Below are 15,714 nucleotides of genomic sequence, written 5' to 3' on the forward strand. Positions count from 1 at the left end.
GCAACAATGTAGTATCAATGTGAATGACTAGCGTGTAAAAGTTCGTATCTATGTCATAATCTAGCTTGGTTTCTCAATAGTTGCATCTTAACACTAACTTAAATCATGTTTATAGACCAAAGTCCTGTTAACTTCACCTTAAAACAATAACATTTAATAAAAATAATTTCAGTTTAGTAAAAATAATTCCTATTCAACATAAATAAGCTCAATTCAACAAGAATAGTTGAATTAAAAAAATATCTACCTTTTTTTATAGGAAAAATTGCAAATAATAATACAATCTTTGGCTAGTTCTTTTTTAATAATACAATCTTTCGATTATTCATTAATATTACAACCTTTGGGGGGTGTTGAATTTAAACAGGCAAAAATCGGTTGGTAACCTGTTTTTACAGTTTACCATGCCGCGTGTCGTTGTTTTATTGGTTTTGTCAATTTAATTTGATTTTTAAAATTTATTTAAAATTTTTAATTTTTAAAATATACAAAATAATAAAATACTTTTATTATTAATATTATAAATAAATAAATAAAAAAAAACCCCACCACCTTCACCACCATTCCCTGTCCCCCTCGCCTTCACGCACGCAGCTCCCCTCTCCCACAGCCCAAAAATCCATTTAACCCAAAAAACCCGAAATCCTAGGAAACGGGTTTTCTGGGTTAAACCCGAAACCCCAAAAAGGGGCTGCAGTGGTGGCGTTAATTACTGCCTGGTGGTGCGTGTGGGAGCAGCGAAAGGAGCAGGATGCGTGGTGCTGGCTGTTGTGGTGGTGCATCTAGGAGCAGCGAAGGTTGATGCGGGGGTGGTCAGTGCTGCTCTTGTTGGTTAGGCGGTGATGGCAGGGGAGTGAAGAAAACAGGGGAGGGGGAAAGGTGGTGGTGGCAGGGTGGTGGGTGGATTTTTTTTTTAATTAAAATTATTTTATTAAAAAAATTAAAAGTTAATTAAACATTAAAAATCTCTGTTTTTTAATTTTAAACTAATTACATGATAGCACGTGTCATGGTAACTTGTTAACAGGTTACAAGATTTTTAGCCTGTTTAAATTTAAAACCCCCAAAGATTATAATATTAATAAATAATCGAAAGGTTGTATTATTAAAAAAGAACCGCCCAAATATTGTATTATTATTTGCAATTTTACGTTTTTTTACAGGAAAAAAATATATATGTACCTCCATTAAGACCATAAATTTTGATTATCAATTGTTGAAAATAAGGTCGCTATTTTGTTAATAACCACTGAGATATAAACAAGTATATCCGTACAATTCTTCTCATTAATATAACTATGAACTTATAATTATTCAAGTTGATCACAAAACAACAAAATACAAAACATAGCATTTAGTAAGTATAATTGTATGTAATACACCGGTTACATACAAGATCTTGCCAATGATAAATAAGCTAATAATCATAATCGTAATCATATTATGATTTGGTAGGATCAAGAAATCCACTGCTTAGGAGTCTTTCCACATATTTTCCTAATATATCAACTTCTAAATTAACTTTTTGACCAACTTTTTTGAGTGGTATCACTACATTTTGTTGAGTGTAGGCAACTAACATGATGTTAAAGCATGCTTCTTTGTCTAACACATCCACCACTGTTAAACTTGTGCCATCGATTGCAATGAACCCTTTTGGTACGATGTACCTTAGTATCTCTGGGCTTGTTTTTATCTTCACCCATAAAGAATCACCTTCTTGATCAAGTGATACAATTTCTCCTGTCCCATCAACATGCCCCTAAATTAAATTGAAAATTTGGAGTTAATACAATATATTTATTAATAATTGAAATTTGAAAGCAAATCACACAATTATGTTTACCAAATCATATATTGTCTAGGCGAGTACCAGTTCGTATTATATATTCATAATCCTTACTTCGTATAAGCTATGTATCATGAAACGAGTTTTAAAAACAAAATGTTTCAATTCAAAATTGGGAGAACTTAGCTTAAGTCCTATTGAATTTAAACTTTTATACTGTATTTCATTGAGGTTATTGGGAAACGCAGTAGTCTCAAATCCCAAAAAAATCCTGCCTCCTAATTTCTCCGTTCGTCAAATACTGAATCATAGAGAGTTTTGCCCTTCTCAACATATAACTTTGATTATTAAGAAGTAATATGTTTAATCCGATCCTCAATAAGTATATATTATAAATACTTGATATCTTAAAAGCAAAAATCGAGACAAATTTGACAGAAATCACATATGACTATTTTTCTTCACATATAAAATCAATAAATAGTCAAAGAGAATTTGTGAAATAGTATAAAAGTCAATATGATGCGATATTGATAAAATGGAGGAAGTATACAGCAAGGATAAAAATAAAAGCTTTTACTGAAAAAAAAAACTGACCTGAACAAAATGACCACCCATCCTTGTAGAAGGCAGAAGGGCTCTTTCCAAATTAACAATCGACCCGGGTTCGAGCTCCATCAACGTCGTCTTCCTAAGCGTCTCAGGCGCCAACCCAAGTGTAAATTCCGAAGCATTAGTATCAAATTCAGTCACAGTTAGACATGTACCATTAACGGCAATACTGTCACCAAGATTAACATCTTGTAGGACAATGTTTCCTTCAACTTTAAGGTGAAATCCACCATCTTCATCATATCCCATATGCTTAACATGGCCAAGCTCTTCAACAATGCCTGTGAACATGGAGTTTATTTGATTCCTTACGTATCGAAATCGTAAGAATTGGGGTTTTTGGATGGTGTTAAAGAGTTTAGAGACTGAGGTTTTGAGATTTGGGTTGAATTTAATGTGCCCATTTGAAGGGCTGTGGTGGTGGTTTTTGAGGGTGTAAAATATAAGATTTTGTTTAGTGACTTTTGGAGATATTAATAATGAAAAAGATGTTGTAATTGCCATGTTTGGTTAACTTTTTGCTACAAATGTTGTTATGAGCTGCAGAGTTTTACAAATTAAACAAATAAATCAGTATATTGTTGCTATTAGATATGAGTACAAACATATATAAATAAATCATGAGTATGTCAGTTACTACTCGTATATACGTATATCAAGCAAGGTTTGACTCATTTGAAAAGACTACTCTTACCTCAGATTTATTTTGAGGTCTCAAACAAAATTAAGGGTTGAGAGTTTTAATCATTTTTTTTACATGACTTGAGCATTTACATGACTTGAGCATAAATTTGATCCAAACAAAGTTTCAAAACCATAATTTATCAATCAAAGTCATCACATGCTGCTTATTTGCGTAAATGAGAGAATTGGGATATTGAAAACATATGTGGCAACAAATTCAACCAAGATGAACATCGATGGCAAATAAGAGAAATGAATATTAAAGAATAAAGACAATACTTTTATGAATAAAAATAAGGAACGAACGTACAAAGATTCAAACCTTAGGTTGTTGAGAAAAGTGCGTTGGACTGTTGGAGTGGGACAGATTGAGAAGGGTAGAGTCACGAAAATGAAGATTAAGAAAGGTGACAATTATGCGAATCTTATACTTAGTACTTCATGTTTTTAGGAGAGTGGCATGATTTGTAACGCTCTCAATAAACGACTGTAAAAGCATGTTTCATACTTTCATGCCTTGATTTCATATTTATTTTAAGGAAATTTTGGATAAAACCACTTTTTTAAAACTTGTTTTTGTAAAAAACCACCTTTTAAAAAAAATGTTGTGAAAGACCACCTTGTTTAAAAATTTTGTTGCAAAATAACACCACTTGCCGGAAAGTTGCCGTTGACCATTAAATTCCGGCGTTGACCCTTACCCAATTTTATTTTTTTTTTCATTTAAAATAAAAAAAAAATTGGGTATAAAAAAAAAAAAAATTGGGTATTTATTTATTTATTTTTATTTATTTTATTTATTTTATTTTATTTTATTTTATTTATTTATTTTTTTATTTTATTATTTAAAAAAAATAAATAAAAAAAAATTGGGTATTTAAAATAAAATAAAAAAAAATTGGGTAAAAAAAAAATAAAAAAAAAAATTGGGTAATTAAAAGTCAAGTGCGAAGCACGTGACTGGGTCAACGCCGGAATTTAATGGTCAACGGCAACTTTCCGGCAAGTGGTGTTATTTTGCAACAAAATTTTTAAACAAGGTGGTCTTTCACAACATTTTTTTTAAAAAAGGTGGTTTTTTACAAAAACAAGTTTTAAAAAGGTGGTTTTATACAAAATTTCCTTATTTTAATTGCGAAAGAAAACAATACAAAATACGAAATATAAAATAATAAAAAATTTCGAAAGTTAGTGGGATAATTTTTGGTAGGAATTTTTTTTTTTTTTTTAATTTTTTAAATGAAATGCATAGAATTTGAATATTGAGATTTTGAAAGATTGTGGTTAAGTTTTGTCAAAATTAATTATTTTGTGAAAAGAGTTATTATGTTGATTTGATGATTTTTTATACTGGTTGTTTGAATGTGACTACTGTAGCCATCTAAAAATGTCTTCTCAAAATCAAATCCGATGATGAACAACCTTTCACCGCCATTATTGGTCGGGTCGAGTATTTAATCTCGGAAGTGCTTAAAATTCTTTTTCCACTACAAGAAATAGGCCTATTTCCGACGGACATCTTCCAACGGACAAGATATTCCGTCGGAAATCCTGTATATTCCGACGGATTTATATTCCGTCGGAATTTTCCAACGGATTTTCTACGGAATTAAAATCCGTTGGAATTTATGGGCTTTCCGACGGAATATTCCGTCAGAATATTCATTTTCCGGCGGAAATAAAATCCGTCGGAAATTTTCGACGGAATTAAAATCTGTCGGAAATTCCGACGGAATGTTCTGTCGGAAATTCCGACGGAATGTTCCGTCGGAAAATTAATATTCCGACGGAATATTCCGTCGGAAAGTAATTAAATAAAATTAAAAAAAAAAACCCTAAAAAACCCGGATACCCCCTCCCCTTTTATTTCTCATTTCTCTTTCCTCTCCTCTTCTCTGCGCCTCTCTGCTCCTTCTTTCTCCTCTCTTCTCCTTCTTCTTTTCCGTTTCTCTTTCCTTTCTCCATCTCCTTTCTCCTTCTTTTCTTTACTTTCTCTTTCCTTTCTCCTTCTTCTCTTTCCTTTCTCCTTCATCTCTTTCCTCTTTATTTCGGTTGTCTGTTTCTTCTTGGTTTTTTTTTTCCAGAAATTTTCGAGAACAATTACTATGGGGTTTCGGGTTTTCGTCAACAAGCAAATAATTATGGTGTTTATGATCAAATTCGATCATGAAAACTCTAGATCTAGAGGTTTCATGATCGAATTTGGCCGTATTAAACCAAATTCGATCAGAAATTAACATCCAATTTCGGTGTTAAGGTATGTTTTCTTGATTTTAATTTTCTCTCTCTTTTTTTTTTTTTGCTTTTTTATGGTAATTGTTGGGTTGTAATTGTGGTTTTCGTAGTAGTGGTGGTTGTGGATGTGGTTGTGATTTTTTTTTTTTTTGTTAATTTTCGGCGATAGTGGTGGTTGTGGTTTCGCTATTTGTTTTTTTTTTTTTTTTTTTGGTTAATTTCCAGCAATAGTGGTGGTTGTGGTTTGGGGGTGTTTGGGTGGTAGATCTAGATTTAGGTTGGTTAGGGTTAAGTGGGGGGGTTAAGGTGGTGGGTGTGGTTCGGTTAGGCTGGGTGGTTGGCTGGTTCGGTTAGGGTGGAGGTACTGGTTTGTGGTGGTGGGTTAAGTGAGGTAGGTTAAGGTGGGGGTATTGGGTGGGTACGGTGTTAGGTGGGGTGGTGGTAGGTGGGTACGGTTGGTGGGTGGAGATGGGGTTTGTTGTGGTGGTGGGTGGGTACGGTTGGTAGGGTTTGGGTGGGGTGGTCTAGCTGGGTGGGTTGGTCTGGGTGGGTTTGAGGTGGCTAGGGCTAGTGGTGGGTTCAGGTAATGTGGGTGGGTGGGTTCAGGCTAGGGCTGGTAGTGTGGGCTGGTGGTGGGGGTAGTGGGTGGGGCTGTTTTTTTTTTTATTATTAAAAATTCCGACGGAATATTCCGTCGGAAGAGGTAAATGTCGACGGAAGATTCCGTCGGAAGAGGTATTGCGACGGACTGCCGATTAAAGTCAAAAACAGCACCGACAGAAATGATTCCGTCGGAATTTCCGTCGGAAACTAGCCTTCCGACAGAAATTTCGTCGGAAATGGTCGAATTTCCGACAAAGTGTTTTACGACAGACTCATTCCGACGGAATTCTGTCAGAAGGCTAGTTTTCGACGAAATTTCCGATGATTCCGACGGATTTTTTCCGTCGGAATCAAGCTGTTTTCTTGTAGTGTTCAAGCAAACACAGTTTACAAATCAGTCCATATTTCAGTCCAAGTATTTAGTCGAGCCTTGTCCAATTCTCATTTTAACCCAAACCATTACTAATCCATTTTAGTTATTTAATAATTGAGCCCGATTGTCACATGCTTATAAGGAAAATAAGATAAAATTGGATTTTAAAGAAGTTTCCAGATAAACCATCTACCGTGGCACATCAATGTCTACCGTGGCACGCAGTTTTTCTTTACCCGGTTTTATCTTTTCACGCGTCTTTGACTTTTAAACTGATAGAATTAGGTCCCATTCACCGTGTCACGACAATTTATCGTGCCACGGTGCATTATTCTTTTGCAGCGCCTCATTTCTAGGTTCCCGGAGTGTATCCCTCGCATTTCCTCTATAAATATATGAGGCTGATTTCACAGTCACAGGGCACCAATTAATTCCCTCTTTCTCTCTTATGCTCTAGCCTAAATAATTGTCTTCCCTATTCTCACAATTCACCCCTTAAGCACTCCCCGGAGTCCGTACGTCACCCAAAGTTTTGTACTTAAGCCAAGGCGTGAAAGGTAGAACTGTTTGGGGGTTTGGTCCCAAATCAACTTTACTTTAATTTGATTTATTTTTCGTTTATTTATATATTTTAATTTCCTTGAAGTTACTAATGTGTTTATTATTTTATAGTTGCAAGCAAGCACAATCAAAGTAAGGAATCATGTTCCTTTTGTTCCTATTATAAATCTAACGGTTTTTGTTATGTTTGTCATATATTAATCGTTGTTATTATGGTTAATTGCTTCCAATGTTAATGTTCATTCAATTTATTGTTGATCACCATATTGCATGTTTAAAGGGAATATGTAATTGAATGTAACGCTTAATAAGATAATTTGGACGATCGGTTTAGGTTCCTTTTTAATCTTATTGTTTAATCAAGTGGTCACAATACAAATATTTTAGAATTATGTGTTGCATTAATATTCAACCAATTTAGCCTAATCTAGTTTGGAGCAAATAAATTAAATCTTTGTTTATATGTCTTTGAGATCGCAGGAAATACTTTTCACAATAAGAATCGAGTAGATGTCAATACGGGCGAATGTGACTCCATGAATCACTTCGTACCATCATCCCCAATCCTCCATAAATTCGTGGTTCTGAACCATATGAAGTTAGTAATCTAATGGATTATGAATGGGGTATAATCTGATCTTCATGGGTCAATCGTTGTTGCCTATAGTTGTCCCTTTATCGTGGTTGTCTTATAATGATCCATGAACGGTTTATAAGTTCCTTCAAAACTTGTTGGCGGCTCCCTACTTTCCTTGTCCCTAATCGTGTAATGTCAATTCTTGCTTCCTATGATTGTCAAGCATATTCACAACATGCTTAGGCATGCTTCAATCGCCGCCGCCTACAACTACCATAGTATTTTAATGATAATATAATATGATCAATTCATTTTGCACATTATAATAGTCTTTTAAATATCTATAATCAATATAATTTTTGAAAATTTTAACCCAAAAAAAATATTTTTCGAAAAATTATAAATAAATATAAAAATTACATAAATGAAACTAAAAAATTGGATAAATATAAAAGTGATGATGATATTATTATAAAAAATAAAGAAATATACTTTATTACTTGAAGAAAAATAAGTCAATCATGAATTATATTTGGTATATAATATTTCAATTGACCACTATAAAACCTTTATTTATTATATAGTGTTCATCTGTTTCAAAATGTCATGTACAGTCACTTTGGTTATGGAGAGTTATACTCCCCCCCCCCCCCCCGCCGCCCATTCTTGAATAATTGACATAGTCAAACTTGACACACATGCCAAGGCACTAGTTTGACATTTGATATATATGATTAAATATTAGTAAAAAATATTAAAAACTTGATTTTTGAAACTTTACATCAATTCATATTTAACAATATATTTCATAATTAATTTTTTGTAAGAAAAATTACAAAAAAACGATGGACAAAGTTAATATATGAAAAGTGAAAAAAAAAAAAAATCAATTGTGTCAATTATTTAGAAATGAAGGGAATAAATTATAAGAATGTCAGTAGTAAGGGTGACTAAAAGATCAGGATATCTTGAATTGGAATCAGAATCTGTTCGGAACCGTATGCCGAACAAGAGGTCTAGGTAGTAAAATTGAAAATCTGTATAGGTTCTGGTTCTCAATATTTCTCAATATTTTAAAACCACTAGTAATCGGAAGGTGTCTATGGCACTCCTACATTGGAAGTTGAGGAGAACGAAACCTTTCTTATATGGGGTTGATACCTCAACCTAATAAAGGCTTTTTGGGTAGGATTTATTATCCTGCACCAAAGCAAATCCTTGCGGAGTAAGACCCAGTGAGGATAATGTCTTCTAGTGGGCTTCCATTGACATGGGGTGTTACAATTTATTCATCAACCCATTTGAAAAATTTGCATTCCCTTCTACTAGATACAACATCAAGAATTTACAAGTTAAAAACTTTATGCATGGGTAACTGGGTTTGTTGTATTCCATGATGTCTTTAGTTTTATGGAATGCCACAATTACATTTGCTTGGAAATTGCAGCATATTGGTAGGTGAATTAAACATTTTACAATACAAATAAATATGAACAAAATTAGCCTAAAAACAAATTAAATTAAAAATTGAATTGAAACCCTAATTCCCCAAAAATGCAAAACCCCTAATTCAAATGAAACCCTAAACCCAAGATTTAAATCCCCTATTGAACTGAAGACATAAACCCTAAATTGATCTCTATTTATGATAATTGAAGTAAATTAAAACCCCTAAACAATTAAATTTCCCACAAATTACAACAACAACTTAAAACCTTACATGATTTGGTGTGTAATTGTCTTCAATTGCTCAAATTTTTTTGTTATAAGATTTTTGGTTGTGTTTGGGGGGAAAAGAACAATAGTACAAGTTAAAATAGATGAGAGAGGGAAACGTAATTGTGGGCCCCACAAATAGCTAAATTGGACAAAAACTATTACCTATAGTGTTGGACAAAAAAGTTTTAACATCTTATGGATAGTTGTTTACCAAAAAAAATAAAATAACATATATTTATTCATAAAATTGGTCAACATTTATAGGGTAATTCCTTAGTAATTAATAAAGTTCTTGTTTACAATAATTAATTAATCACTGATTCAGAACAACATAAGTAATCATTAAAGATGACATTGGAGCTGAACCCGCCCGACCCCTCACAGGAAAAGCACAACATGGACAAATTGTTTTTTAAATGTTGTATGGTTAACTAAAAAAGTCCAAAATGGAGGAAATAGAAATTTCTAGGAATTTCAATTTCTCACATAATGTGGGAATTCATCTACCCACCTCCCCCTAGGTCATTCAAATTTAGGAATTGTAATTTTCCATAATGCCAACCAAATAAACTAAAGCTCCTTAAATAAAAAAATAAAAAATAATAAAAAAAACCAAATAAACTAAAGGAATTTCCTAGAAATTTGATGAGGGAAATAAATTACCATGAATTGTAAATTACTATTGGAAGTTAATTCGAATTGCAACCAAACTAGTCCTATGTTTCCAAAGGTATCATAAGTCCTTTCTAAACCTCTTCCAATATATATATATATATATATAATGTGTGACAAGTAAAAAGGAGTAAGTGCCTTTCAAAAAAAAAAAAGTAAAAAGGAGTAAGTTGTATAAAAGTAGATAAATTATTTTGTATGACCTTTTATCAACCATGACACCCGACCGATCAACTTGACCCAAAAGCTTTTGTGCTTTGTGTATGTGATAGGAATTGACATTCACAGTGTATTTGGCTAAATAATGGGGAAGGAAATGAAGGGGACTGAGGAGAATGAACAATGATGACTTTTTTTTTTCAAATCTGTCAATAATTAGAGGGTTCAATTTTTTATAATTAAATCTCTCTATTTTTCTCATCTTTAATTCCTTTTCTTCCTCAATTTTTATTTAAATAAAGATAGTGTATTTATCTATATCCATGTCCTTCTTTCATTTTAAACCGAGTGTTAAGCTAAGAAAACTTTATTTTAAAACTATATGAATAATCCGAGCACAAAACTAGTAAAAAACAGTTTGTTTGTGTCTTTTTTTTTTTTTTTTTTTGTCATAAACTATCTAATAAAAAATAAATTTTGTGAGAAGCTACTTAATTAAAAAAATGTTGTAAGAAACTACCTAATAAATGATAAAATGTTGTCAGGTACTACCTTTGGTCGAATTTCCACTGTTAACCTAATTTTATGGCGTTGACTCACCTCAAAACACCCCCGAAACCACCACGGGGGATGGTTTTCAAGGTGATAAGGTAATTTGGGAGTTGTTAAAAATCGCCCACAAATCTCTACATAAAACCCACAATTATTTTTACTTTTACGCTTTTGCCCTTTTTCTAATTTTTACCCAAAACGTAATTCTCTCTCACGAAAAATGTGGAGCAGCATTGGATCACCGAGGGACACCGGAGAGCCGTCATCGTCGCCGGAGAACGAGGTATTTTGCGTTAAAATTTTTCGAAATGCTGGCCAGCGTCCCGCCTGACCGCCGACACCATGGTGACGGCGTCTTTCCGGGACACCGCTACCGTGGCTATGGCATCTAGCCAGGAAGCCGCCACTATGGTAGTGGCGTCTGGATGGGGCACCATATCCATGTCAGCGGCGTCCTGGCCAGACGCCACCGCTTTTTTTTTTTTTTTTAATTTAAAGTTTTTTTTTTGATAAATTTGAAATTAAATATGTATTAATAATTTTAAAAAAAATGTGTTAACAATTTGAAATTATGTCCTAAATATGTGATAATAAAATAATGTTTAAATTTTGTATGTGTAAATTAAATATGTTATAATAATTTAAAAAAAAACCTTATGTTTTAATTTTGTATGTGTATAAATACTTTTATACATAATATGTGTTAATTTTGTGTTAATTATGTGTAAATTTAGAAATTAAATGTAAATGAAATTTACAAATAAAAAAAATTAGAAATTATTTATGTATTAATTTTGTGTTAAAGGTATTAATTTAATCTTTATATAATTATATGTATTTAAAAATAATACTAGTATGTCATTGTTGCAGGATTATGGTGGAGACGGAAATTATTATGGTGGGGTTTTTGTGCATGATGGTCCTTTCGAAGATGCTCAACAAGTGATTGATTGGGCAAAACAGGTTGCAATTAGATCTGGTTTTTGTTTAGTAGTAACAACTCATAAATCTCAACGGGATGGTAGAATGGATCGCATTTTGAGATGTGACCGTTATCGCAAAAGGGAGGAACGAGATTTCAGTACAGGGATTCGGTTTGATACAAAGCGGAAAGGTTGTGGGTGTGAGTTCAGAGTAAAGGTTCGACAATACCAAAGTCGTGACGGTTGGGAAGTGAAGGGTTACTCTAAATGGGGGTATCACAACCATGAGATGATAGTATATGAAGTGGGTCATCGACAGTTAAGCGGCCTAAGTCCTGCTGCAAAACTAGTTGTGAAAGAAATGAGTGATGCTCAAGTGAAGCCTGCTAAGATATTAGCATCTGTGTTAGAGAAATTTCCTGAAGACCAGCCAAACCAAAGACACATCTACAATGTCAGCCAGAAACTGAGATTTGAACGGTGAGAGGGAAGGAACCCCATACAACAGCTTCTACACCAGGCACAAGCACGTGGTTACCTATTCTGGTTTGATTCTGATGAAGAGACATTAGAGGTGACTTGTTTATTTCTTGTGCATCCTGATTGTGCTGATATGATCCAGTCTTGGCCATTTGTGATTTTGATCGATTCAACATACAAGACAAACAAGTACAAGTTCCCACTTGTTGAGATGATTGGGATGACTCCAATGAACCAGAACTTTCTGATTGGTTATGCAGTCATGAAGGATGAGACGGCTACAAGTTATTATTGGGTGTTGGAGAAGTTGAGAAACTACATCGGCCCTAATGTTCAGCCATCAGCCATCGTCAGTGACTGTGAGGGAGGTCTCTTTGCCCCTATAGCGGAGCTGTTTCCAGAATCGAAGCATTTACTGTGCACATGGCACATCAACAACTGTGTAAAAGTCAAAGCCTACAACCTTTTCAACAAGAATTTAGGCAGAGAGATTGGTAAATGGTAAGTGGCGGAAGATCTTGCAAGCTACCACAGAGGCGGAGTACGATCGAGCCTTGGATAACTTCAAGGATGCGTACCAATGGTGTCCGGCAATGGTAAACTATGTGATGCAGCAGTGGATACCTCACAGGGAAAAGTTTGTCAAATATTGGACAAACCAAGTTCTTCATTTTGGAAACACTACAACATGTAGAGTTGAGAGCGCTCATAGAGCTTTGAAGGACTGGATTGATTCTTCCACCTCTGCTCTGGATACACTGTTCGAGAGAATAAACAAGGCTATTGATACTCAGAAGAACAACATCAAGAACTCTCTCGAGGACTCTAGACGGCGACATGGTATGATGTACTGCCACTTCATATTTAAGATTCTCCATGGTCGTGTGTCACACTACTGCTTGGGGTTGATTCTGAGCGAGCACAACAGGATGAAGGAGTTGGGTGATGAAGTGGCTATTCGGTGCGGATGTGCTATATAAGTGGCTCATGGACCACCTTGTGCATGCACCATTCACCGCGTAATTACCCAAGATAGGGCGTCGTTACATGTTGATCAGGTTCATCCATTCTGGCGGACGCTCGTTATTGGAGAGCATGCTGCTCCACAGACAGTCAACCGTGAACAGGAGGAGTTGGAGCAGTTTCGTTCGATGTTTGACCGAGTGTCCTCAAGTCACCCTTCAATCATTCGTGATGCTACCCACGTACATCATGACATGTTCAACACGTCATGCTTGGATCACGAGGAACCTGAAGGGGTCGAGCGACCTAGAGGTCGAAAACCACGGCGGAACAGGAGTGCGTTTGAGTACATTCGTGGTCGCGGTCGTAGGCGTGGTGGTTCATCGTCATCCATTCTTAGCCAATCTTCTTCGTCGGTGAATATGCCTAGAACTGGTACAATACTTTACTTTAATTTATTTTTTAGAATATTTGTTTAGTTTACTGCTGACTTGTTAATTGTGTTTATTGATATGTGTAACAGAATAATGGATATTGATCAGTTTCCATATAAGAACAGGATCCCTAACATCATCATGGAATACTTGGACGGGTGGAATGATGTGGTTGCAGATGGTAATCGCGGATTTTGGGTCGTGGCTGATGTGTTTCAGATGGGTGAAGACAACTACGCTTTAGTGCGTCAGTTGATGTACAGTGAAATTGACTCAAACCGAGATGTTAATCGTCATGTGTAAGTCGAAGACTTGGATAGTTCTCTGTGGCGTATCCGGTGGGGAGGAGGACCTCGGTCAAAATCATTGGTTCGACGCACCACTTGATCTCTTTGCCGTTGCAAACGTCTACAAGTGTGTAGTCATGCATTTCGGGCTTGGTTTGCATAGTCGAGCTTATTATCCATGTACCATGGTTCTCCCTTGGCATTCGCATGCGACCGTCACCAGACCGCTAAGAGAGTTAGCTATTGCATTTCTGGGGTCGTCATTCAAACATTTCATCCGGTTGGACCTGTCATCCGATTTTCCGGTGCCACCGATCATACCTCGGTGGTACACCATTTGCAGACCAAGCGTAGAGGGTTGGGATGTGCTGTATCATGACCGGATGCGTCATTGGAACAACCTAGCTGCCTTTTAGGTTTTCATGCGTATACCTTTTCTATGTAACCTTGTATTTGTATTGCTATTTTTATACAGACATTTATTTTTTGTATTCTAATTTTGACTAAATTTATATCTTGCATGCAAACTAATTAGTATTTGCGCGTTACAAACTACAAAGATGATGTCAAAATTTAAAAACTTAAAATGATAATGTCAAATGTTACAAACTTAAACGATAATGTCAAATTTTACAAACTACTATGATAATGTACAAAATGTTGTATACATAAACTGTCAACAGATCAGTAATCCTTCTTTGACGCCCACTGCCACTGCGCAAGGGCCCGTTCCAAATCATTAATAGCAGCTCTACCTGATGCAATCGTCATGTTGTCCCTCTCCTGAGAGAGTCTTTGTCCCACCAGCATCATCTTTCCCATCCACTCCACAAAAAAAAAAAAAAAAAAAAAAAAAAAAAAAAAAAAAAACCATGAATGTTTATGAGACATACCGCATCCACGGCAGTGGGCGGTGGCACATCATGATCATCACCGTCGTCGCCATGGTCAAGATCTCTGATCAACCTCGGGTGCGAATACCGGCTGTACCATTCCATGTAGTGCTGGTCACACATGAAAGTACCCCAGTTGGCGGCGTCTGCAGCTCCGTAGTCCATAGGCGGGCAACCATCGGAAACTGCTCCCACGTGGCAATCATGCTTTCCGGCCATTGGACGACGTACTCCTTCGACGACGCAGATCGGACCGCCTTACTAAGCCACGCTGGTGGAGGACAGAGGGACAACTTGGACAAATCCAAGCTGGCGAAGACAGCGCTGGGGCATGTACGCCTCTACGATCTCACGGTACTGAATCAGTCCCGTGTAGAGGGTCCTGGGTACCCTATTACTAGGGTTCTGGCCGAAAGGCATCCAGTTCACCTGCACATTTTTTCAAATTAGTAAGATTCATATAATAAATGCATCACAATATAAAATTCAAAATAATTTATGCACTTTACCTCTAGGGGGACATCCTGTCAAGCAATAACCGTATCGATCTGAGGCGGTCAACGGACTTCTTCTCGAACCGCGATCTCCACGCATAGGCACGTGGCATCCCTTTCCCAATAGGAACCAGGTCGCGGTGTGGTCGAAATGCAGGAAAATACTCGTATATCCAGGTCTATAATAAAGTCAGACATCCAGTGATACCTGCCGCGTCAGCCCGACTCGAGAATCCTAATTGGCGATACAGATACGCCAACGTAGGCGACCCCCAAGAAAACTAGCCTACTCTGTCGGGCTCACACGCGTCAACTATGTCGCGTGGCTTGAGCTTGTTTCCGCTCTTATCCGGAAACAAGGTACACCCGAGGAGAAGAAAAACATATGCAGCCAGTTGTGTGTCAAGCGTCCTACGTGCAGTGGGGTGCAAACAACGCTGCAAAATGGATGCGATCTTCACACCACCGTGATCCCAAACACCAAGCGCCCCGGTGTACAACGCAGCCCTGTCCACCGCCAACAGCTCCGCTAGTAAATCTGTTTGATCCTCATCAGTCACAATAGAAAGTCGTTTTCCCTCTACGCGAATCCCAAGGATGGCCTCGACGTCATGCAACATGATCGTCATCTCACTGAACGGAAGGTGGAAAGAGTTCGTATCCGGCTGCCATCGCTCAACGAAAGCCGTGATCAGCGTTGAATC

General features: G+C 36.2%; 1 protein-coding gene across 2 annotated transcripts; it reads right to left on the reverse strand.

The window, feature by feature from the left end:
- Window positions 1-1,248: 1,248 nt before the first annotated feature.
- Window positions 1,249-3,576, reverse strand: LOC110737502 (riboflavin synthase-like). 2 transcript variants are annotated; one of them, XM_021917856.1, is made up of 3 exons: window positions 3,408-3,576; window positions 2,387-2,941; window positions 1,249-1,762 (listed from the first exon to the last, which is right to left on the reverse strand). In XM_021917856.1, the coding sequence occupies exons 2-3, from the start codon at window positions 2,903-2,905 to the stop codon at window positions 1,442-1,444; spliced, it is 840 nt and encodes a 279-aa protein (XP_021773548.1). In that variant the 5' UTR covers window positions 2,906-2,941; window positions 3,408-3,576; the 3' UTR covers window positions 1,249-1,441. The 2 variants fall into 2 exon arrangements, with proteins under 2 accessions (XP_021773548.1, XP_021773549.1); XM_021917857.1 differs by having other exon boundaries at window positions 3,396-3,576.
- Between the last annotated feature and the right edge of the window lie 12,138 nt (window positions 3,577-15,714).

This window comes from Chenopodium quinoa, unplaced genomic scaffold (genome assembly GCF_001683475.1).
Source record: "Chenopodium quinoa cultivar QQ74 unplaced genomic scaffold, ASM168347v1, whole genome shotgun sequence".
NCBI lineage: Eukaryota > Viridiplantae > Streptophyta > Magnoliopsida > Caryophyllales > Amaranthaceae > Chenopodium > Chenopodium quinoa.

What these genes read in the sequence shown, in the direction of transcription:
- LOC110737502 (XM_021917856.1), bottom strand. Translation starts at nt 2,905, where the DNA reads ATGGCAATTACAACATCTTTTTCATTATTAATATCTCCAAAAGTCACT. An exon ending in TGGGTGGTCATTTTGTTCAG is followed by an intron (nt 1,763 to 2,386) that starts GTCAGTTTTTTT and finishes AATTTAATTTAG; the next exon opens with GGGCATGTTGATGGGACAGG.